Source organism: Oryzias melastigma, linkage group LG21 (assembly GCF_002922805.2).
Source record: "Oryzias melastigma strain HK-1 linkage group LG21, ASM292280v2, whole genome shotgun sequence".
NCBI lineage: Eukaryota > Metazoa > Chordata > Actinopteri > Beloniformes > Adrianichthyidae > Oryzias > Oryzias melastigma.
Window position 1 is genome coordinate 1,411,846 of NC_050532.1, and position 25,368 is coordinate 1,437,213.

Here is a 25,368-nt window from a genome sequence, read left to right on the forward strand (position 1 = left end):
AGCAGGTGGCCTGAACTTGAAAATGTTAAGGTACATACATGTACAGTTACGGTGCAAAATCGTTCTGCGCATGCAGTAAATATAACATTTTTCAACATAGATATCTGCGGCGTATTGCCTAATGCAGCTTGTATATTTTTTTATTTTTATTTTTAAAAACTAGAGTGGATGCGGCTTATATCCAGGTGCACTCTATAGTCCAGAAAATAAGGCAATTAAATACATTTGTTTGCATTTCATTGATGGAAATGAGTATTTGAACCCTCTTGATGGAAAGTTTAATACTTTGTGCCAAAAAGCCTTATTAGTAACAGAGATATTTCTAGTAGTTGATGATCAGGTTTCTGCACACATCAGGAGGAATTCTGGTCCATTCTTCTTTACAAATGACTTCTAAATCCTTCAGATTTGGTGGCTGTTGCTTAGCAACTCTGAGCTTCAACTCTCCAGAGGTTTCCTATAGGATTGAGGTTCAGAGACTGCCTGGACCGCTCCATGACCTTGATCTGCTTCTCCTCCAGTCATTCATTGGTTTTCTCGACTGCATGTTTTTGTTCATTATCCTGTTGGTAAACCCACCCATGACCCATTTTAAGCCTCCTGGTGGAGGGAAGAATGTTCTCACCCAGGATTTGACAGTACATGGCTCTGTTCATCATCTCATCAACACAGACCCGTACACCTCCATGCTTGACAGTGGGGATGCCCAATTTTGGTCTCATCTGACCACAGCACCTTCCCCCAATCACTCTAAATCATGAAGGTGTTCATTGGTAAACTTCAGAGGGGTCTACATGTGTCTTCTTAAGCAGAGGGACTTTCCAGAACTCCAAGATGTTAAACCATGGTGGTGTAAAGTATTTCTAATGGTTTTCTTGGTGACTGTGGTTCCAGCTGATTTCAGATCATCAACCAACTCCTGTTGTGTTGTTTTAGAGTCTATTACCAACTGTTCTCATGATCATGGAAACCCCACCAGGTCTGGGGCCTCAGACCTACAGGTGGATTGATGGTCATGTTCTTGGATTTTGGCACAATTGCAGCAACAGTTGTCCCCATTAACCTCAAACTTCCTGCTGATGGTTTTGTAGTTCTTTCCAGTCTTGTGCTGGTCTACAATCTTCTCCTTTAAATCCACTGGAAGCTCTTTAGTCTTTCCATGTTGGAGAGTTTGAAGTCTGTTGAAGAACGGACTGCGTGATGACCGTATCCAGATTATCCCTCACTGTGTTGCTGCTCCAGCACTGTGGTGTCATAGATGTCTGAACACAGAAAATCCAATTCACTGAGCAGTAAAATGCTGACTCACACCCATCACTTTGGTAGTATGAGTCCACAAACCTCAGCTGCTGAATGAAATATAGATAGTATTGGCAAACTGCTTTGTCTCTCTAGACATACATTCTCACAGCTTTAACTCTGTTCTTTTTAATTGTGAGCTGCTGCTGTTCTTTCAGGCTGTGAGCTGCTTTGAAGCCCTCATTCTGAAAGCAGAGGGGAAAGTAGATCCTGGTGTTTTCTGCCAGCTCGGACACTTCAATCTCCTGCTTGAGGACTATCAAAAAGGTGGGTGTCCTATTTACAGTTTTTTAATTTAAACAAAAATAAATTGTGAGATTGTATTTAAAAATTTGACATTGTCTTGGTTGTAAAAATGTTTTGTTCCTTTTGGATGTTTGGGAATTCTAGTCTCATTGGCTGTCAGTGTTGGGAGTAACTTATTTCAAAAGAAATCGATTACTTTTTTACTGTGACAAAGCAGTAGAGGTGATGTTGAAATATTTCCCATAGAAGTTCAGTAACTGAATGTAATCAGTCAAAGCAGTAAGTCGGTGCATAAAATATGAATAAAAGATGTAAACAAATAATTTTTCTGTCCGTGGTCAGTTACTTTACTTCTTTGATTCAAATTACAGATCAAAGTGCCATGAAAATCCAAACCCTTGAGTTTCCCTTTTCTGTTACTACTCTTACACAGCTAAGAGTTTTTTTTGTTTTTTTTTTTAATAATATTTACAATTTTCTATCCATTTCCAGCATTATCTGCATACCAGAGGTACTTCAGTTTACAGTCGGACTACTGGAAGGTGAGTTTCCATGACGGGAATCTTTCCTAACCCAGTCAGAAAAACATGATTTAACAGTACCGGAACAAACTATCCAGTGTCATTATATTGTTAAAAATCCAAAAGCTGCACTCTGTTTTTACTGAATGGATTGAAAAACAAGTTAGAAGTCATTTGGTTCTTTAAATATGTAAAATATACTTGAAGTCTTGTAAACTGCGGGACACTTCCTAGTTTATTAGAGTATTGTATTCTGATTGGCTGCAGGGTGTCCATTAAAGCCGTTCTGGTCACATAGCCTGAATGTTCTACATTACCGCACTGGCCTAAATGCCATTTGGTAACCCAAAAAACAGGAATCTGAGACACAGGTTGAGGACAAGGTCAAGGACAAGGAAGCAAAATCGTTTTTTTGCAATAAAAGTGATCCAAGAAACGACTTCTTTGAAACAAACTTTCGCTTCATCATCTGGACATAAATAAGCGGTAAGAAGTGAACTTTCCCTCTGAAATGACGGTTAGTGTTCATACATCAGCTACAGTAGGGCAAGGAGCAGGGCCTGTTGTCGTTACCATGACAACGCATCACACGGCGTATCAAATTGCCCACTTTTTGTGAGAAACTGTTTAAACATTAATAATGGCAAGAATAAAGTACTTTGTATTTATTTCTTTGTCAGTCACTACGGTGTAACCCAGATAATGACATTTTGAGGTGTCAGAAAATGATAGACTTTGCAGAAGCAATGGAGAAGAGTTCCCGCCTCTACATCCATTTGTTTCTGATAATGAACACCTTGTTTGACATTGTCGTTTACAAATCCTCATTTCATACATCAATAGTGAGAAAAGAAATGCACCACAATGGAAATGTGCTGCTTCACAGTCTCGTAATGTTACCTAAAGGAGGCATGTAAGGATGAAATAGAACAGGCCCAAGCACAGGGCCTTGTGGTACACCATGACTGACTGCTGTCAAATTAGGAAGACTCGTGTGAACAAACTGGAATGATTCAACTCAAATACTGCACTACCTGGATGAATGAGACCCTTCAACTAGCTGCATAGTTATACATCTCAAACGTTAATGTTTTCTTTTTTTACCCAGAATGCTGCCTTTTTGTACGGCCTTGGAATGGTTTATTTCCATTACAACGCATTTCAGTGGTAAGTGCTTTTTATGCTCCATAAAACGTGAACTCTTAACTGTCTGCGTTGTGTGACTCCGGTTACAAGTTTCCGCAGATCTAAAAAAAACAAAAAAAAAGTCCCTACTGGAAAAAAGTTAAATGGACTTTCCATTTTATCATAGTTTTTAAAATCAAATGATAAAGAATTAAGAGTCGATAAGGTAAGGACATTTATGTTGGCCCTTCTAAAGATAGGGGGGCAGTTTGTGAGTTTTTATTGCATTATCCTAACAAATGTTTAATAAAATAGTTTGAAATTGTGCACTTGTTCTGGCATTGGATGTTTATGACGTTGGGACACTGAACTTCAGTGCATCTGTTGCACTCTCTAGTCGTGTTTCCATTAACTCTGAAATTTCGAAAAACGGAATTTCAATATTAAATTCTCCTAATGGAAACACCACAATTTCGAAAAAACTCGCCTTTTTCGAAATAAAGTTTTTGCGCTTAGAGGAGGTGGTATTTGGGCCGTATCGAAACAGTAGTTTTTCGAAAAACTGTAATGGAAACACTTTTTTCGAAACAAACGAGTCACGTGACCATTAACCGGATATGGCGTTTCGGACAAGAAGCAGGAAAAGCTGGTCAAATGCGCTTTTTCACAGCAACTGGCTGCCTTGGGCACCGCACAGCGGGAGCCACAAGAGGTCCCACAGCATCGCACAGCTCATCAAAAGTTGAGCGTGTCATGCGAAAATGCTGAATCCACAGCTCTTCGGTGAATTCTTCAACCACGATTTCCCAAAACTGTTTGACTCTACGTCGCTCCCACGTTTAAGGAGCCTGCCGCTCCAAGGCTCGGATCAGACGTAGACGTCTTCTCTGATGGGAAGGATGAGAGCTAGCTCCGTGGCAGAAATGTGAATGAATCTACTGCACATCAAAATAGTGTTTATATCCGTCGTCATGTTTTTTTAATGACTTATCGCGGGAATTACTTCGAGTTTTTCGCATAATCATGGTTTAATGGAAACGCTGTTTTTTCGAAACATTGTTTTATCGAAATTCTAGAAATTTCGAAAAAGTTTTGCGCAAAAGTGTAATGGAAACGCAGCTTCTGTCATTGTGGATTATGGAGGCTGAAGGAACGTGTCTTTGAGAACAGCAAGAGTTGGAAGAATTGGTTTTACAAGTATGTTTTTTATTCCATATTGCTTAAAATAGGGGAGTATTAATTCATTTTAAAGATTCGAGTGGTACTATCATTTGTGGTTTACGATGAGATATATTGATCAATATATTGATTGATCCGATTCCCTGATCTAATGTGGATCCAGGACATCTTTAGCCAAAACTTCAACCAGTGTGACTCGGCTATAAACAAGTCTTCCAGATTCCTTGCATTTCAATCAAGATATCCAAGTATAGATTAAACATGGAGAGAAATAAGTATCACCCCAATTTGTAAGTGTGTAATTCTTGATTTGTGCATAACTTAGGGTTTGTGCGTGCATAAGTCTTGATTTTTAACTCATGTAATACATTTTGTGCTCAAGTACAAACATTACTCATTGCTCATGGACAAATCTCTGACATGTGAAATAAGTCTCACCACAGATTTGTGCGTAATTGAGGTTTTGTGTGTGCGTAACAAGTGATTTGTGCTTAATTTTTTTAAAGATCTGCGTGTGTAGTTTCAGCTGTTGTAATTTTAATTTGTGCAGGTGTGAATTGTATTTTGCCTTTTTACCTATTTTAAAAAATTTTTCCTATGCACAAAATGTATTATTTGAGTTACAAATCAAGAATTACGCTCGCACAAATTGGAGCTAGCCTATTTTCTGTCAATATAAACATGTGTACAAACAAGTAAAGAAGAATGAATGTCAAATCCATTCATGTTTTAGTTTGATAAAGTTCAGCTCACTGTTGTTTTTTACCTCACAGTAAAAAAAATCTACCGTACTTCAATCCAAATAATATTTTCCAAGTTCAATTTGATTTATTTCATTTTGAAACAATGTTATAGTGCTGTAGTTTGATCCGATCAACAACTTTCCTCCGACAGATCGATCCGGTTGGATTTCAGGAATATAAATTGATGCATTGTTTACGTCAGTTAATGATTGGACCGCCCAGCTTTAAATGTGCAGTGGCGTGTCAGGAAGAGCTGTCGGTCATCAGTGGAAATGTGCTGTTGGAGTTCTGTTCTGGAAATGTGGAGGTCCGCCTTCATGGAGTTTCCAGCGTATTTGCTGAGGAGCTTTAGATGGGCTGCTGGCGCCGAGAGAGGAGAGCATGAATGCAGAGCGGGGTCGTGGAGTTCATTCCGCTGTGGGTGTGTTTGTGTGTCCTGCAGAGAGACTGCTGCCTCATGCAGGAGCAGAGCTTCAAGCTGATGTTGTTATGGCAACCCAGTCAGCGCCTTCTATTGGAAACTCCTTGTTTTTGGTGTTTAACACGTTAACACATAAGACTGAGTTATCGTTTTGTCTGTGTTAAGAGCAAAGCTAAGACGTGTGTATAGAAGAGAGAACAGATATGTATTTCAGTGTGAGGAGCCTACAGCTCATGTAAGCTCAAACACCTGCTGGATTGTTCTGTTTCTGAGGTCAGTCTGAGCTGATAGAGTCACTCCAACAACTACAAGACGGTTCCAGCAGAAATGTTTATGTGCAAAAGTACATTGGGGAAAGCTGCTTTCTTTTTCAAAAAAAAAAAAAAAGAAGAGCTTTAAATACCTAATTTCAGCTTTGTCTATACCTCGTTTTTAACACTTAGTAGCACAATAAAAACTCTTAAATTAAAAAAACAAAGTAAGTATGTAAATGTAGTTTGAAGTAAAGCTTGTAAATGATGTTTTGCTCTATTTCCGGGGTGTCAAACTCAATCACACAAGGGGCCAGGATCCAAAACACTTTAGGTCACGGGCCGAACAGGATAAACATTTAATGAACAAACTAAAACTACATTTATAAAACTTTAAAAACATAACTTTTTAACATCAATATGAATAATCAAAAGACAGGAATATTATTCCAGAATAAATCAACTTCAACCTTAAAGAACTTTAAGTATTTTTACTCTCCTTATAAATATATTTTGTCAAAATTATACAAGTTATAAATTAGGGCAAGATCACATCAGGCCATTAATAACAATAAAATAAAATTATCTGGAGGGCCGGAAATAATTACCCAGAGGGCCGGATCCGGCCCCCCAGGCCTTGACTTTGACACAAATAATCCTTATGGTTTCAAGAAATTGTATTCAATCTACAGTGGAACTGACTGCTTTGTCAGGAAAATGTACTTTGACTTTGTGGATGATCTTCTTCCGTCACCAAACCCCATTTACTCCATGCAGGAGATGTGTGCACACTAGAGACCAGAGGCGCACAATCAAAAAGTCAGTTTACATCATTCTGTCTGCTGAGCCTGAGAAGAAAAATAGCCTCCTATTTATCGTTGACCTTTGACAAAATGACCTGATTAAACTCCCAGATTAGCCAGAATCATTTGAGTCGTCTCCTTCCAATTTACTCTCACCAGCCATTCCTACCACAGTCCAGTCGACAAGTTTTTTCTCCCTGATGACTGATGGTCTTCAATAATATCCACAATCTGATTCACGTTTTTTCTGGCTGTTACAGCATTGACCATTTTGTTGATCAAATTTAAAAGTATTAACTCAGTGAACAGGCTGTTTTGTGTTCCTGGCAATTGTAAAAGTTCACTGGAAGTTTGATGACGTCATTTGCAACCGGTCTGTGGTCTGAAATGAAATCTTTTTAATGAAATGATCTCACTGATCCTCTGACGTTTTCTGTAGGGCCATCAAAGCCTTCCAGGAGGTGCTGTACATCGACCCCAGTTTCTCCAGAGCTAAAGAGATTCACCTGAGACTGGGACTGATGTTTAAAGTCAACACGGACTACGAGTCAAGCTTGAAGGTATGTATGAATGCTTGGTTTGATGAAGGAACTTTATTTTGATTTAAAAAGTGTTCCCAGTGGGTTTTAATTATGATTATGACATTTTTGGCCAAAATCAAAAAACCTGTGTGGTCTTTTAAGACATTTGAAGACGTAGGGAAGCTGTGGTGCAGCGGTAGGGCAGTTGAAGATTGCAAGTTTAATTCCCGCCCATGTGTCAAAGTGTCCTTGGGCAAGACACTGAACCCCACACTGCCTCTGCTGGTAGGTTATCGCCAGTGTTCGGCAGCGGAGCCACCATCAGTGTGTGAATGTGCGTGTAACTGGGTGAATAGGTCAGTGACTGTAGATCATTTTGGGCCTTTGAGGAAGGTAGAAAAGCGCTTTACAAGTATACGCCATTTACATTTTCTTTAACGTAGCGGGAGCTCATTAGAAATCCACCTCTAGTTTATGGGCGGGTGATATCCCAGCATTCCTTTCCTGTTAACTTACAGCTCCTCACAACTCCAAGCTAACATTAGCATAGAAAAAGCTAATCTAAGCTAAGGCTGGGTTGATTAAAATTGATCTAAGTTTAACAGATCAATAATCGATCCATAAAAGCATAGATACATCTAACGCATAAGGCTAAAGTCCACTAGCTTGATGCTACAGTTTACTGGGATTTCCCATAAGAAGGCTAATGCTAACACTCAGTCAACCTGAGCATACATTACTGACTAAATGAACATCTTTATAAACTCAGACATACATTTTCCAAACTTTTTAATGGAAATATTTTTTTAAATAACCATTTGTGGTCTAAAGCAGTTTTGCTTAAACTTTCCTCTTCTGGAATAAGGTGAAATTCTATTGCGCAATCGCCACCTAGTGGCCAAATTGAAACGCCCTCCTGGAGAAGCAGAACAATTGTTGGAGCTTCGTTTGAGACTCCATGTAACACTGTATGGTATTAACAGTCTTATTATTTCACTAATACATGTTACAGAATGTGAACCGTATATATATGAACCGTATATATATTAATATATATATATATATATATATATATATATCCAATCCAAGCCCTGGAGTCTTTACATAACTTTAAAAGTACGAGATGAAATCCTACTGCAGACGATCACATTCAACCTCTGCGGCGTTGCAAATTCGTTTGTTGGGTTCAAATTTTCACCGGATGGCACAACTGGACTGTAGCGAATAAGGGGAGGATTACTGTACTTCCTGTATAAATGGCGAGTTATCGTGTAAACCTACGTGAGTCCAGAGACTCTTGAGACCGGCAGCAGAGGCTGTGGCTGCAGCCATCCCGTAGCCAAAATGAGCCGTCTGCTGTAGCTAGACCGCTCCCGCATCACACCTGAGCTGTGACGCTGGACGTCTGAGCTTAGGGTTAGACCCACCTATTGCAGTTGCTGCGTCACAAGCCTGAACTTTTTTAAACTGCACGGTTTTATCTGCTCCTGATCCAACATGATTTGAATAAAGAAATACTCAGAAATGCAGTTTTAATCTTGCATTGTTTTACATATGTTCTCAAGAGAAAAATGCTACAAGAACATGTTAAAAACACCAAAAACACTATTTTTATTGGAGTCGGTCTTTAGGACCACTATGAAAAATGATCACAACTTTGTTCAACTTTACTACGCTTTGACTCAATAAAATATAAAGTAACAACTAATCGACAATTAAATTAGTCGTTGACTATTTTAATAGTCGATTCGTCGTCTATTAGTCGACTAATCATGACAGCCCTGGTTGTGCTTTTAAATGAGGACCTGGAATTTGCCTTTTGTCAACAACTTGGATAAATTTGTCCTCACTGTGGACTGCGTAGAAGGAGAGATCAAAATGGGGTTTGATGCATGTGATAATGTTTGGGATCTTTTCTCCTGGCTGATGCACTCCTCCAGAATTGTGAAAGAAAACCGCAGCTCTCTGCAGACTGATGCACTCTGCTGCTTCCACTTCATTCCCATTTACACATTCTGCTTTGAGCAAGTGCAGTTAAGAGACTCCAGCAAGCATAAGATGCTTATGATTGACCATACAGACTCCACTCCATTAGTGGTTACTAACTCAGCCATTAGGAGAGGAGGAGGAGGAGGAGTATGGAGATGATGCTCAGACCTGCATACACAGAGGAGCTTTGGACGGTGAGACACAGGAGAGGTGGCACGCGCCGCCTCCTTCCTGCTCGCCGGGATTGTATGTCAACTCTGCACTCTCACTGCAGCCGGCGGCTGAATGGTAATCAGTGACACCGGGGTAGAGGAAGGAGGGGCGGTGAGGGAGAGGAAAAGAGGCTGCCGAGAGTCTGATGAAGGGAGTGAGGAGACAGAGACATGAGGAAAGAGGTGGAATGCCAAAATGACGGCGCTGCTGCATTACGGTGGCAGGAAACGAATGAAAAGGGAAAGGAGGGATAGGAAAGACGTGCAGGAGGATGCTGGGATGTTAAAGCCAAGGTAAGGATTTAAGGAGTGTGTGAATTGTGTCATGTGGCTGCTTTTTAGGGTAGTTTATTCTTAGCACTGTCGTGTGTGTGTGTATATGTGTGTGTGGGTGAATTCTCCACCGATGGATTTCTTTTCCCCTTCAGACAGTGAACATCTATGTCACTGCTGTCGGGTTCCTGTGGGCTCCTATTTATAGCTTTTGTGTTGCTGCTGTTGTCTTTGTGCTGGACAGAAGCGCTCCGTAGAGCGGTGGCGTTTGTGTTGCTGCTGAAAGCGATACCTCGTTCAGCTGCAGTCCAACCTGTGAAGGTGATGGCTCCACCTTGGGAGCTTCTTCACAGGATTAGTCTCTTTATGATTTGGTCCTCTAAACTGTCCAGAGTAATTAGTTTTATATCAGGCATTAGACGTTTGGAACTTTTTTCCTTTCTAATTGTGAGAAATCCCTCCAAGTGCTGCCTCTGCATTTGTGGGATGGAGATATTGATCGGCTGTTTGCTGCACCTTAATGCTCCAAGGTTAAGGCAGTCCTGACTTTTACTAGGATTCTGACAGGATAAGTAACCATGCATCCTAAATGGTGCTACCACATACGAATATTTTAATAGTCGATTAATTGCAGACTATTTTATCCGATCAGTTGACTAATCGGGTCATGTGCAAAGTGGATGTAAAATACACATCTTAACCATCGTTAGCTTTAAACTAACTAAACTAGATGTATTCACACTAACATTATCTGCAAGAGTACTAGTGTGAATGCTGTAAGCTGAATTTGACAGATGAAGATGCTAGTGATGATATCTGAAGATGCTGAGATTGATAGCTGAAAAAAATGGAGCTGATAGCCAGCTAAGATATTTGTTAACTGCCAAATTAGCCTAAAAATTAAAAAAAAAGCCTGAGTTAGCCAAAATAGCTAGCATGTAGCTGAAATATTAGCTAAACTCCAAAATGACCTAAAAAACCTTAATAAATGCCAAAATAGTCCAACAAGCTACCAGAATGCCAGTATAATTCTCAACTTTACTACACTCTGACTCCATATAATATAAAGTAAAGACTAAACAACTATTAAATTAGTCGTCGACTATTTTAATAGTCAATTAGTCGTCTATTAGTCGACTAATCGTGGCAGCTTTAATCCTAATGGATATGCGGCTTCATTTTTCAACCGTAGATCACTGCGCCTCATTTAAAGACCCACTCCAATAAAAATGGTGTTTCATCATGTTCTTGTGGCGCTTTTCTAAAGCTGGAGGACATGTATAAAGAAAATTGAGCTAAAATCTTCATGTATATATTTATTTCTTTATTCAAATTAATTGGGAGTACATGAAGAAATGGTGTTTATTTGTGGTGTAGAAATTAGACTGGGTGAGTCATAAGCTACCAGCTCTGCTCCATTCAGAAAACGATCTCCGTACGTCTTTGTTTTCCTCGTCTGAGCTGGTACGTGACTCTAAAGCAGAGGCCTTAACTTTGACACAAACTCTAAAGCCTCCTTTCCACTGAGCGGTCCGGTCCGGTCCGCTGCAGTCCGGTACTTTGAGCGTTTCTATTGTTGAATGGACCCATTAAACAGTTCCGACCCGTCCCTCTCGAGGGCCCCCATCGGTTGTAGGCCCATTGAAGAATAGAATGGGACGGTTGATGCGGAGTCACTGCAGCCACCCGTTGATTGTCAGAGAGTGATGACATTAGAAAGTGCCAGTAAAGTGCTCATTTAAGCTAACGTTTCCAACAGCGGTATTCTTCTTAGCCGCCCACAATCTTCTTTTAAACAACATTAAGCTCCTGTTCAAGAAAAAGACAGGCTGCTAGATGACCTACATTGTTTGTTGCTTTTTTATCGTTGTTCTACATTGACACAATGACACGCTAGCAGTCTACACCATGCATGCGACGAACTTGGCGGTCAGTGGGAGCGAGGCTTAACTGTACAGCTGGATAACGTCAGTATTGTTCACCATTTTTGTTGCACCACTAATGTTCGCTTGAGGGGTTGAGGGGCTGTAAACTAGTGGGAGAGACTTTAAACAGAGAGCTCTCAGCAACAGGAAGGTGGTGGGATGGAGGTGTCGGGTCTGCTCTCCACCAACACTCCCTCCCACGACTCAGGTTCATTTCTAATGAACCACTGCAGAAACTGTCCTAGAAAACGACAGCTTTCTGATTTCAGCTAAAAGTGATATACTCATAATTTCCTCCTTTTTTAAAATTTGATTCAGTCTTCCAGTTTTTGGTCACAGTTTTGTTTTGGTTGGATTTATTGTTTGTGTACTACAAAACAACAAGAAGCAAGAAGTTCAACAATTAAAAAAAAGTATAATAAGCTACGTTTATGTTGGTTTATACTAAGCCTGGTGTATTATAGCAAAAAATCTTCTTAAATTTAGCACAATTCATGTTTGACACTTTAACCATGAACAAACTAGTTTGCTGCAGGAGCACAATAATTCCACATGATTTGGTTTACTGGTGGAACGTGGTTCAACTGTAGCATCCCTGTTGGGAACACTTTTAAAATAGCTCAAAATATGATGCGCCTCACAGTTGTCTCTGTTTGGGAGGTGTTGTCTGCAGACGTAAACTCCAGACGCTTCTATTGTAGCTTGAAGGACACTTTCTATCCTGCTGGGAGCAGCTTCCAGTGGAATGATGTCAGTTCAGATGAATTACTGAGGACCAGTGCAGAACCTTTGACCGACTGTCCTCTCGACATTAAAGAAGGAGCTGTGATGCTATTCAAACCTAAAGTAATAATAATATTTCTGTTTTTGTCTCTGCAGCATTTTCAGCTGGCTTTGATTGACTCCAATCTCTGCACGCTGTCCAAAGCTGAAAGTAAGTGGAGCACGCCGTCATTTCTGTAGCTGTGGGGGAACACAGTCATTTCAGTGCATTTCTTGGGGGGGGGCAAAGATATTTCTGAAGACTCATTTTCCCTTTTGCTGTTGTTTCCTTGCTGACTGCCCAAGATCAGTGTTGCCATGGAAACTGACAAAGGGGTGGGAGCTGCAAGGGCTTGTTAACAAAATATGAAGACACACACACAGTGGCTTAGAATGATGTTTAGGCTGGGAAAAGACTGACCCACTTCTAAAACCATCTGCGTTCCATCGTTTTAGCGGTCTGCATCAGAGGAGGATTGTGGATTTTTTTTTATTTGACATCTTTATTTTTCTTGAAAGCTAATCCTGTTTTTGTCTGCTTGTTCTCTGCTCTCTCCTCACAGTTCAGTTCCATATCGCTCATTTGTATGAAATTCAGGTAAGCTGGTGGTTTACGTCTACAATATGAATGTTTTAGGCTGACAGTTACTACATTCTATTATCATGTGAACGTGTCCATCTATTCAGCTGACATCTTCTTACCACAGTAGTTTTTTGCTTATTTATTTTCCTAATTTCATTTATTTTTTAATACATTTCTTTAATTGTATAATGTAATTTTAGTTTGATATGGTCAGCACTTTAAAAAGCAGATTTAAACCAGGAAGAGGCAGCTCCAGCCCACTGAAAGTTTGTCTCCAAATAGCCGTGCTCTTGCAAGTTTTCACTAGAGAAACTTACCTGATCCAGGTGATCAGCAGCTGGTAGAATACGAATGTTCAGAAAATAAGCAGGGCAAATAGAGAACAAAAAAGGCATCAGCAACTAAAATACATTGAACTATATTTCATGAAAAAGTTTTCTTTGCGCTCATCTTTTTGGTCCTAAAGGAAATCTGTTCCTGAATTGAAGCCGTGCAGGCCTTTGGTCCGATGGGTGCTGCTGACTCTAACGGTCGACATGTCTGGGTCAGCAGTGTCCATTACTTATTTTATGTTTGGCCAAGAAGCCACAATGAGATAAAAGAGACACATGTGGATCTGGAGCTGCAGGTTGTAATCGCTGGTATAAATAAATCAAACGTTTTTTTTTTTTTTTATCAAACTGGACTTTCTTCAGTTATCTCTGTCTTACTTATTGCTCATCCACGTTTAATTATTCAAACCCCATCCTGTTCCAGAGTCTAATTCCTCTCATGAAGAGCTGCAAAACAAACAGGGCAGCATCTGTAGACTTCCATGTTTTCTGCAGATCAGCATTTTTTTAACATCATCTCTGTCATTTATACACACTGATGTCTGACTGCAGCAGGAGCCATCTAATCACTTTCTGTTTTAATAAAGCTAAACGTAAGACTGCTTTTGTTAACATTTCTCAATCTTTCAAATAAAAATAGCTGCATGATCATTGTGGCTTTCATACTACGTGTTCTTTAACAGATTAAGATTAAACTTTCCTTTGAATGATTTAGGTGTTAGATGCAAAAAAATCTTTAAATACTCTGACTTTAGTTAAGATCTTTGTAGCTTTAAACTCTTCCGAGCTCAGCGTTACCATTAATGAACAGAGCTGCATTTATTTTGTCTGAGTGATTCAGATGAAAGTTCACCAAGGTCACAGCCTAAAGAGCGTGGCAGCTCAGGTTTCCCTGAAGGACAAAACATGCGCAGCAGTCAGAGCCCACGCCATTCACGTCCAGACACATGTGGAGCTCCCAGATGGGCGGAGCCTGTCCTGTCCTACACCCCAACTGTGTTTCTGTGTGTCTGCGGTCATGGAGTCAGGAGCTCTTCAGAGGTGTTGTGTTTGCCTGTTGGGTTCAACTTCTCTTCGACCTCTGGCTTCTATCTCTGCAGAAGAAGTACAGAGCAGCCAAAGAGGCTTACGAGAGTCTGCTGCAGACGGAGAATCTTCCTGCTCAGGTGAAGGCAACCACACTACAACAACTAGGTACGTGTCTCTGCTGGAAAGCTGCACATGCTGCATACCAGATCACACTTGTGTTGTTGGTAATTCAACTTCTGTAGCTTCATACATGTTGATTCAATTTTGATAGTTACTTTTCTAAAATGAAAGCCCCAGTTTTACCGTTGTAATGGTGTTTACTATTCACACACACGGATGAGTGCTATGAGAAGCTGTAGCCAGACCACTGAGAGCAATGGTGGGTTCAAGGTCCAGCCAGATGACACTCCAGAGCGGAACCGAACATGTGATCCTACAGTCTAGAAAGGTTGACCGCTCTACCACAGTACTACAGCCGCCCAGAGAGTTACTGTAAAAACTATTTTTATCAGGTTCCTGCTCTGCAGAACATAAAACTCAAGACATAATACACAGCAATGCAGACAGAAACGATCACAAAGACAGCACAGAAAACTGGGATGAACAGCCACATCAGTGGTATATGTCTTTTAAATAATCTACACATCTACACATCTACCCTGATGCCTTGTGGGAGATTGTTCCAACCTTTAGTGGACACGTAAAGGAAACGGTTTCCCCGGACAGCCTACGATGTTGTGGGCTATTGAGAGGTTACCAGAAACAAAATTAACAAGTAACGGAAATAAACAGACATGCAAGCCAAAACTGATGCAGTCGATTCCTCATACAAACATGGAAATAATGAGGAAAAACAGAAACCTTCCACGACTGGTTGATGTTTGTGTGCTGATCGACTTCTGTTGGGTGTTTTTGATCCTTCTGATGTCTTTGATGATGCGGCTCAGGAAGCAGATTCTCGCAACTGACACAACGACCTTGTTTAGTGTTTCAAAAACTGTTTTTTATCAAGGTATTAAAGAGCTTTGTTAGCTTTGAAGTCGAGCCTAAAAAAGGATATTTTCAGTTTTTTAAGGCTCTGCAGTTGTTAACACAGCACGTAAAGAATTTAACCAATCAGGTCACACATCTCAGTGGCTGACAGTAAAAATCAAACAGTATTCTCAGCAGAAACTGGTCACAGCCTCGTCTGTCTTTCACGCGGCACCTGTTCTTCCTCTGAACCCACATTTCTGTACAGTTTAGGTTTGGTGGATGGGTTCAGGGTTCATCTTTCTGCTTGTTGGTAATCGTCCATCACTCTTCTGTTTGCATAGACTGGTTCTTTGCTTGGAGAGATTGAAGTGTCAAGTCTGGATTGTGACATTTCATTCTGCTCCTCAGGCTGGATGCATCACACCGTGGAACAGCTCGGAGACAAAGGCACCAAGGACAGCTACGCCATCCAGTGTCTGCAGAAGTCTCTGGAAGCAGACCCCAACTCTGGCCAGTCCTGGTACCTACTCGGCAGGTAGGACAGATCTGTCAGTGCAGAAGAGGTTTTCTGGATGCTGATTGGGCGTTTATGTTAAAGCTCTCTTCCTGTGTTGACATCTTTATCTTCAAGAAAAACCTATTATAGTTAAAAATGAAAAACTTTGTCATAAACTTTGTCCCATTAAAAGATAATAAAATAATTAGAGACCACTGTCTAACAAACACCAGATAGATCCAGCATTTATTGGAGGATGTGCTGTAGTTTTCATTTATAAAAGACTCCATTCTGCTTCAGTGTTTGCTGAGATTAGCAGGACTCTTAAAAAGTCTTCAAAGCCTTAAATTAGAACTGTAATCGACTATGTTACTCCGTTACTGACAAAGATTTTGTTTTTTCTTCCTCCAAAGGGCTGTGAATTAGGCAGAGAAATTGTTCTTAATTTTTCATATGCAGATCCTAAAAAGTCTTGAATTTAACTTGAAGAAACGTGTAGGAACCCTGCATCAATTAAAAGGTCGTGACTAGTTTGTTGTCAGGTAATCTGAGATGTCAGAGCTGGAAAATCAAAAGAAAAACAGAAACGATTCCTACAAACAGAGAAGCATACATTCTCGTGACTAAATCTGAAATTATTTTATATGTGGTGTTAATAAATGAATGAATATAGATGTCAAAATTAATATTTTCTGCTTCAATCTTCTAAACAGGCTAGAATTTGTTCCAAGAACCTTTTCCACTGTAGTACTGTTCATTGAGTTTTCATGAAGGCTTTTGTGTTCAAATGTAGTTTGTGTCAGCATGACTGGAGGGACGTGTGACGTGTATTTTCTTTAAACCCAAGTGTTCTATGTTTAATATAAATGAGTATTCAACTGGTCTGAATACCAGCAGGTCTTTAGGTCTGTAGACACCAAGTCTAAAGCAGCCTTTCTATATTTAATACATGAAGTTTAATACATTTGTACATGTGTTTTTGTCAGTCTATTATTTTAGAAAACATTGTTTGTTTGTCCTTATCTGTATGTTTGTTAGTTGGTGTTGTTCATTTTTATTTTGAAAATCTTTAGCAACACTTTAGCAACACTCAACTTTGATTATGACAACATTTACTAACTGAATTTCTAAAGAAAATGAGCTAAACAGTGACTCTGAACTGCAGTGACTAACTGTTAATCTGTATTTGTTTCAGAATATCAAGTTTCGGTTGAATTGAGCGTAAAGAAAGCAGAATGAGGCATTAGCAACGCCGACGCTGTGCGTCCCAGTAAACGCTGTGATTCTGTAGCTCCCTGACTGGAAGTAACGTCTGTCTTCCAGGTGCTACTCCAGTATTGGGAAGGTGCAGGATGCCTTCATCTCATACCGTCAGTCCATCGACAAGTCAGAAGCCAGTGCCGATACCTGGTGCTCCATAGGGTAAGAAGAACCAGTCTTGGATCTTGAGTGGTTTGCTGGGCTTCATAGCTGCCTTAAAGCCTCTGCTTAACCTCACAGCTACCGTGTTCCCTCTTTATGTTGCAGTTCAGTCTATGTGCTTCACTGGTTTTCATTTTTCTCAGTGCAATTCTGCACACTTTTTTTTTTTTTAACTCTGCACTGTGTTCGGCGTCCCGATTGGCTGTAGACCTTATCAATCAACCTCCTGTAGAGAATGCTTTCAGCTTGACAAATTTAGTGGTGTCAAATGAATGAATTAGACATTTTAGTGCATTCTTTTTATCACATTAATGTCATTTTTGCGTCATGCAAACCAGGAGGAGCATTTTATCCCGCACATACTGTGGTCATTTAAGATAAATATAAACATTAAATAAATGATTAGAACTTCAGTCCAGTTATATTTTTAAGCTTAAATTCCTTTTTCTACAAAAGTGGACTGTTTACTACACAGTGTGTTTCATTGTCATGGTAACGGCTTCAGCTCGAGGCACGTGCGGCGCACACGAAGCGCGCTCCTCTCTTGCTCCTTTTTGAGAAAGATGATGGTCATAAGTGAAATAAGAGCATCATTTTAGAGGGAAAATTCCCCTTTTGAGGCTTGTTTTTGTCCAGATGATGAAGGAAGGGTTTATTTAAAATAAATAACAAAGTCTAAAAAGTTTATTTCATCTCCAGTGCTTCATTACTTCCTTAGATTCTATTTATTTGTCTTCTGCTTTATCCCAGTCTTTAAAGGATCAAATTCACCCAAACAGGTTAAAGGGAACAATAAGATTACTCACATGTCTTTTCTGGTGTTTTGATAAATTGTGGAATAACGTATATTAACATCTAAATGATGATTTTAATGAGAAATTGTGTTCAAAAGGTTTTGGATTCGATTCCTCAGGAAAGTCTTCCTACCGTTTGTTTTTTTGTAGTAAATTAGAATACTCTGGACCTGATGTGTTTTTTGTTGTTTTTTTATTTTATCATATGTTCAAGATTAAAAAAATGACCCCTCGGAAGTCTTTGGAAGTCTTTTAAAATGAAAAAAAAAATAATGTAGCCACCTTTTTAGTTTTATTTTGATCCTTTACTGCAAACAATGTCACAAACTTAAATAAAATACCAAAAAAATTAAGCTTTTAACGGCAATTGTTTAGTTAAAAATATTGGAGGTTAAAATCAATTAATTAGATTAAATAATTGCAGGTCACAATTAATCAATTGCACACAAAAAAAATGTATTGCATGACAGCACTAATCTACATACACTTTTTATTGAGATCTTTTTCATTTTATAATCCTGGGCTTGTTTACAAGGAACATTTAAGAGTACTCCAGATCGGCTGGAGATCGAGGAGTTGGGGGTGGGACTGTTGTCCCAGAGCAACCCCAGCCCTCCTTCCTGCTCTCTCCTGCTACCTTACAGCCCCTCACACCCCCAACCTTGCATTACCAGTGCAACAGTATTGAAGCTATTAACACATTTCAAGCTAATCCTGAGAAATAAACCATTTATTCACATTAAAAAGTTTTAATAAAAGTGATTAAAGCTTCCATCCTTTAACCACTGCAGTCAGACATTGCAGGATAGCAGAAAGTGTTTTGCTTACAGTCATTTCTTACGTGTGGAAATGAACTTCAGCCCACATTGTACAATACATCCCTAGTAACTTTGACTAGTATACATGTATGAATGGAGGTGGTCTGTGTTAGGGTGAGGAGGTGATCCAGATCTTCTCCACGTGACACCACAGCCTGTTTAGACGACCTCAGAAGGTCTTACACTACAAGCACGCAGACCGGACTCTGAGAACTCTCCTGTTTTTGCCTGCAGCGTGCTGTACCAGCAGCAGAACCAGCCTATGGACGCGCTTCAGGCCTACATCTGCGCCGTTCAACTGGATCATAACCACTCTGCCGCCTGGATGGACCTGGGCACCCTTTACGAGTCCTGCGGCCAGCTGCACGACGCCATGAAGTGTTACATCAATGCCACTCGCAGCAAGACCTGTCTGAACACCGCAGCCCTCACGCAGCGCATCAAACTCCTGCAGGTGGGGCTGCTACCGCCACCATTCAGCCGCCATGTTGTCGGGGGTTTGATTTGTGATGCCAGAATAAGAATTCACTAAGAGCTTTTCTTTTTGGCTTCCTATTTAGGCTCAGTTGTGTAACCTGCATCCAGGTAGTCTGCAGAACAAGAGCAAAATGCTTCCTAGTATAGAGGAGGCGTGGAGCCTTCCCATCCCCGCTGAGCTCACGTCCAGGCAGGGGGCCCTGAACGCCACACAGGCACAGCAGGTGAGATCCAGGGGTCAGCTTAGAGCTGAGGGGAAACGGGTGGAATCAAAGGCGCCTGTTTGGGCAGTTACTAGAACTAGAAAAGTTGCACTACCTGTGATGATGCTAGTGTGAATGCTTTTTGCTGAAAGTAGTCGCTGAAGCTGCTGAAACCTTTTGGTGAAAATGGTGACGCAATCTACTTTAATTGCTGAAGGGATTTACTAAAAATGCAAAAGCCATTTACAAAATATTAAATTTGCTGAAAGACTAGAAATTTCATTAAAGAACTATGAAAGAGTACAGAAGCCGAAAACGGCCTGCCTTACTTTTTTTTTTTGGATCATTTTCTCGTGATAACAAAATAATATCTCGTTATAACGAGAAAACAAAGTTTGTTTTCTCTTGATAACGAGATAATCAAGAACGGAGAATGAAGCGTCTCCCTCCATCTCTCAGAGATACAGAGACTTCACCTGATTGAAAACACTCCAGAAAAGTTGTTTTTAAGTCTGTTTTATTTATTAGTGAATCTATGCTCTTTAAACGTCTTAATTCAGTCTCACGCACCAGCCACTCCCTTAATTTCCCCCAAAACTCTCAACAAACATCGACAGACAGAGAGCTGCAGAGCGTGTCTGCATGGTGAGTTCACTGAGATCCTGACATCAGGATCAAAACAAAGCAGTTTATCAGAGAGAACGTTGAATATCAGCAATGATCCATATATAATCAATTGAATTTTTTTCTGAAAACTGCTTTGTTTCCCCGAGGTTGCATAAAAATGACAAAACCATAGTAGCGGATTGAGTTGGGCTGAGTGGCTCTTTTGGTGTGCTAATGTCCGGAGTTCATTGAACACATCATGCGGAGATTCTTGTCTGCGCTGTGATCTGTGGGAAATAAGGGCTGAGGGCTGATGGATAAGACGGATTGAAGGGGTTTGAGGAGTGTAGACCCACTAATAAAATAATAAAAGAAAATAGACTAAAAACAACTTTTCTGGAGTGTCCTTCTGCTGTTTTTCTTGTTAACCACAAAATAAATAGACTTAAAGCTGAAGTTTTTGCTTCTCCGTGCGGGAAAGGGAGTGTGGGACTCTTCCTTCTTCATTATTAATTATCTTGTTATCACGAGAAAACGATCCAAAAAAAAAAAATAAAAGTAAGGCAGGCCGTTTTCGGCTTCCGTAGAAAGAGTGCTGAAGTTGACCTAAATTTCTGCTCTAACACAGCCCCCACCCCCAATCTAAGGGTGCAATCATTCACACCGGACACAATTCAAACTATCCCCTGTGTATCCCGCTTTTCTCAGTCTTTAAGGTTTAAAAAAACAAAAGTTAATTGGAAATGATCAATCTCAGCTTTGAGCTCCTTTTTCCTCCTCTTCCTTCCTTTTTTGCCCATTTTCTCTACATAAATCAACGAGAACAGCATGTAGTTTCCAGCACGCACCAAACCAGAGCAGGAGGAGGAGCTCTGACGTCATCGTCGTGCGTCCTTGGGACGCTCCAGAACTCCTATAGATTTTTGAGACACTTATTGTGCGGCAGAATGTGACAACGACAAAGTAATGTCAGTTGGCTTTGTGACTTTGATTCTGTCGCAGAACGAGTGGGGTTGAAGAAGAAAATGAAAAAGCATTCTGAGGATTGCTTTTTCATTTTATTTTTAGAGACAAATATTGCAGGTACATTGTGAAAATGAAAAAGTATTTCTGTTATTCATTTTCAAATTTGGTATTTCTGATTGAATTTTGGTACAAATTTACCAAAGAACCTTTTGAAATTGAAATTGTAATTTTAATTAAGTTACAGAATGAATGGTCAAAGAAGAAAATGAAAAAGCAATTTTGATAATTGTACATTGATGAGATGTACAAGCGAAAATTAGAAGAGAAGAAAATCAGAAAGGAGACACATTCCCTGCAGTTATCGTGTTCTTTATTACAATAATCAATTAAAAATGTTCCTTTGTTTTCAACAAATTGAATATTCAAATATATCCAGTTGCCTGTTGGAGTTTGTCCATGTTTAGCCTCTTAATCTTACTTTGACCAATCTCAAACTCTGGATTTGCACACATCCGTCAGTACACTTTTTTTCAAGTGTCCGTTTTATTTCATTTAACCAAAAGACAACACCAGAGCAAACTGTTTACACAAGTTTGGTTCATTAGTCACAGATGGTTTCACTGCGCTAACGTGTGTAACGAAGTAATGAAGAGTTTCTGGAGTCTATAATTGTAGTTTAATTACTAAAATTTGAACTGTAATTGATTATGTTACTCCGTTACTGACAAGGATTTCATTTTTTCTGTGTACAGAGGAATGGGAAGTAGGCAGAGAAATTGGTCTTAATTTTTCCCATTTGCAAGGTCTTAAAAAGTCTTCAATTTAACTTGAAGAAACATGTAGGAACCCTGATTATATAATAAATACAATGTATTAGTACCTACTGACCATTTGACTTTAAGTAGCATATCAATTGTTTGTCCCTCATGGACCCACCTGCACCTGTAGAACCGGTTTCATCTCTCTGTTGGATTTCCAGGCCTGTAAAGGTGGTGAAGCCCCGTCTGCCAGCAATCACTCAGACCCACAAGCTAGTCCGGCCAAGAAGAAACGAACTGCCAGCCCGGTGAAGGTGTGACCCAGAGCTCTGGCTTCTCCTCTGTTGAAAGCTTTGGAGCTCCGCTTATTGATGTTGTCTCGTTGACAGAGTGCTGCAGACTCCATCAGCTCCAACCAACCGCAGATGTCCAGCTGCTATTTAACCCCTCAGAAACTCAAGGTAATGATGAGTCAGTCATCACAATACACAGGAAGTGATGCATTCATGGTAGAAATACAAACAATTGGATAAAACGCAAATTGTGGAGAATGAAAATCAAAGAGTCCGACAATATATTTCATTATGTAAATGCCTGTGAGCAGACAGTCGAGGTGTCATAGAAATGTCATTTTGTTTCCTGCTTCATCTGTTGCACACTCTAGTCAGTAACACATCACCACATAACACAAATGTCTGTATAGTAGTTGGTTTTCCTCATTGTACTTCCAGGTGTTATTTGTTAAAGTCCTACTCCGATCATCTTTTGATCTGTGTAAAAATGTTCCCACTGGTCTTCTAATAATGATTATGATGTTTTTAGCCTTTTTTTTTACTGTCACAGTCTAGAACATGGTTTCTGCAGACCGGCAGGAGTTCATTAGAATGCATTCGTGGATCTATTTGTCTACAAGTGAATGCATCAGAATGGAGCGGAGAGCTCGTCAACGTCACAAACAATCTCTTTCTGTCCACTCCTTAATCATAATGATTTTAATAAATAAATACTCTATTCATTTTCTTCATATATGTCCATCATGAGAAAACACCACAAAAACTTCATTTCATTACATTGAAAAGTTCATTTTTTATGTTGCTGTCCGTGATGCGTTCAGGGTCCCTTTTAAATGCATCTCCGCTGTGACTTGTAGCACCTGGATCACTTGCGGGCCCACCGAGCGAGCCTGAAGCCCCCGGAGCTGCAGATGCTTCAGCTCCTGGAGAAGCAGTTCTCTGCCGCGCAGCAGCAGCAGCAGCAGCAGCAGCAGCAGCAGCAGCAGGTGCGTCTGCGGCCTCCTCCGAACGTTCCTTTGACAAACGGAAACCTGAGCAGCTCCATGTTTCAGATGAGGCAGCTGGCGGCAGACGGAGGCCAGCCACGGCCCGGCCTCTCCAACGGCCCGTCGGGTGACTCCTCCCCCCCGGTCCGCCCCCCTTCTGCCAACGGGGCGTGTTCGATGAGTCCTGCGGCGGGACTGCAGGGGCACCCGGACAAAAGCCCCAGCTTGTGGTTGGGAGGTGGCAGCACGGTCAATGGAAATGTGCCTTACTCTCAGAAAACCTCTCTACCTCACACCTGTGCAGCCGCCAGCAGCACCAGCAGCACCAGCAGCCCCATCCATGCAGACGACACCTGGAAGAGCCAGCAGCGCAACACTACCACTCAGGTGAGCACCGCCAGCCTGCACCTCTCCACTGTGTTTTAAAGTGACCTCTGACTTCCTCTCTGTCCAGGAGCTTCAGAAAGATCCAGGTTCACATTCGGCAGGTCCTAATGGAGAACCCCCCTCCTCCTCTTCCTCCTCCCCCCTCCAGAACCCCCTCTCCTCCTCCTCCTCCACCGGCATCCTGAATCAGGTTGGACATGGTTCTGGGCCCTGCACTGCCTCCTCCTCGGCCTCCTCTTTGTCCCCCACCTCCCCCCAAACAACTCCCAACCACCTGTCCTCGCCTCCCCACTTTGCTACTACCTCAGGGGTCCACACCAAAGACAACGCACCTTCAGGTGGCAGCAGGGGCGGAGCTTCAACGTTGGGCAGCATCAGGCCTTCTGGAGAAGCTCCACACAGTCCGAGCACCACCCCCATGGAGGGATTAGCTAATCACATCCAGCCGGGGGGGACGGACGGCTCCTCTGCCCCCAGTATGCTAAGTTCAGACAATCCTCAACTCTCAGCCTTGCTAAAGGGAAAAGCCAATGCAACCAGTGCAGACCATGCTGACTGCAGCACCCACGGAGGGTCAGAGAAAACCAACAACATCCGCCCGGGTCTCCATGCTGCCACGGAGCACGCCGGTGCCTCTTCCTCTCTGTGTGCCGCCACAACCGCCTCCCCTCGCACCCCCGACGGCCCGAACTGCTCGTCCAGCATCCACGGTCAGGGGCCTGCTCTCAACGGGAACAGGAGTCCGCTGAAGGCAGAGCCGGCGTGGGGGGCTCACAGACTGTCTTCTGGTCCGAGTCCCTGGTCCTCAGTTTCCATTTATCCCAGCTCCAGTGAAGTGCTCAAAGCGTGCAGGTAAGAAGCTTCCAGATTACACATCCTTTTAAAGAGCTACAACTCCAGGCTATTGAACTGTTTCCAATAATTGGTTGTTTTTGGTCATTCAGTGCTTATGTTTTAAAGTATCCTGCTGGTGCAGGATGATGTGAAATTTGGTGGAAGTTGAGTAAAATTTTCATATTTCCAAAACAAGTAAATGTTTTAGCCTGTAGTATTTATTAATATGGGAAAAACATAATATCACCAAAGTATCACCACACCCCCAAAACCAAACCTGCACGGCTCAGCGTGAACATTCGATTTCATCCCAATCTCTTTAACTGACTTGAAGTAGCAGAAAGCTGCATCAGGCGTTTGGAATCTGCTCTTTCACAGCACTGTGGAAGGATTCAGGATTCACTCGTCTTGTTTATTCCACTTAAAGCCACGTGGCAGCGTCTCGGGTCAATGCTTTGACTCCAGACTTATTTTGTTGTTCTTGGAAGTGGATCAGCTGGTGTGTTATGGATCGCTCTTCCATACACACATCAGCTGATGGATGTTCTACAGGTTTTTTTGGTTTAAAGCAGAATTCGTAGGTAAATGTACCAAAGTGAATCATCCAGAAGCATCAGAACAGCCCCAGACCATCACACTACCACCACCTTATTCTAAGATTATCACATCGCTCTTTTTCTGAGGCTGTTACTCCCATTGATTGTATATGAGAACTGGAGTCAGTCAGTGTGACATTACCTATAGAAAATAGTTTACCTCCAGGTTTAGCCAAATGAAGTCGATTCAGTCTCCATTCTTTGTAATACAGCCGTCGCCATGTTGGAGCCAGATGACGTCAGTAAGCCGTGATTGGTCAAGCCGGTCTGTGTTGGCGCTTTTATGACAACCATTCTCACCAATGAGGAGTGAGCTTTTTGGACGTCCACACCCCTAAAGCTACGGTCACTCTGGGCGTGTGATGCGTGTTCTTGAATGTGGTAAACGTGAATTCTGAAACATGTATGTAGCCCATTGTGTTCACATAGGACAAGCAGGGAGGGGCTTCTTCTTCTACTACTGTTTACTTGTCCATCTTTACCTCCTACAGTTAGAAGACACTTGGTGTTAAATTGGTGTAAATCTGGTGAATCTTGCTTCAG

General features: G+C 41.2%; 1 protein-coding gene across 3 annotated transcripts in view; it reads left to right on the forward strand.

Moving 5' to 3' along the window:
• The first annotated feature begins 1,427 nt into the window (after window positions 1-1,427).
• kdm6a (lysine (K)-specific demethylase 6A) overlaps window positions 1,428-25,368 on the forward strand; it is a 30,991-nt gene continuing 7,050 nt past the window's right edge. The window contains exons 1-16 of one of the 3 annotated variants that reach the window (XM_024286316.2): window positions 1,428-1,566; window positions 2,038-2,087; window positions 3,175-3,233; window positions 7,028-7,148; window positions 12,388-12,442; window positions 12,834-12,868; window positions 14,286-14,379; window positions 15,598-15,724; window positions 17,009-17,107; window positions 18,954-19,173; window positions 19,280-19,420; window positions 21,951-22,043; window positions 22,119-22,190; window positions 22,880-23,008; window positions 23,075-23,395; window positions 23,463-24,247. In XM_024286316.2, the coding sequence (XP_024142084.2) occupies window positions 3,202-3,233; window positions 7,028-7,148; window positions 12,388-12,442; window positions 12,834-12,868; window positions 14,286-14,379; window positions 15,598-15,724; window positions 17,009-17,107; window positions 18,954-19,173; window positions 19,280-19,420; window positions 21,951-22,043; window positions 22,119-22,190; window positions 22,880-23,008; window positions 23,075-23,395; window positions 23,463-24,247 (2,324 nt within the window). In that variant the 5' untranslated portion in view covers window positions 1,428-1,566; window positions 2,038-2,087; window positions 3,175-3,201. Of the gene's footprint in view, window positions 1,567-2,037; window positions 2,088-3,174; window positions 3,234-7,027; window positions 7,149-9,350; window positions 9,605-12,387; window positions 12,443-12,833; window positions 12,869-14,285; window positions 14,380-15,597; window positions 15,725-17,008; window positions 17,108-18,953; window positions 19,174-19,279; window positions 19,421-21,950; window positions 22,044-22,118; window positions 22,191-22,879; window positions 23,009-23,071; window positions 23,396-23,462; window positions 24,248-25,368 lie in introns of those variants that run through there. The other 2 variants (XM_036209597.1, XM_036209599.1) reach the window with 2 other exon arrangements.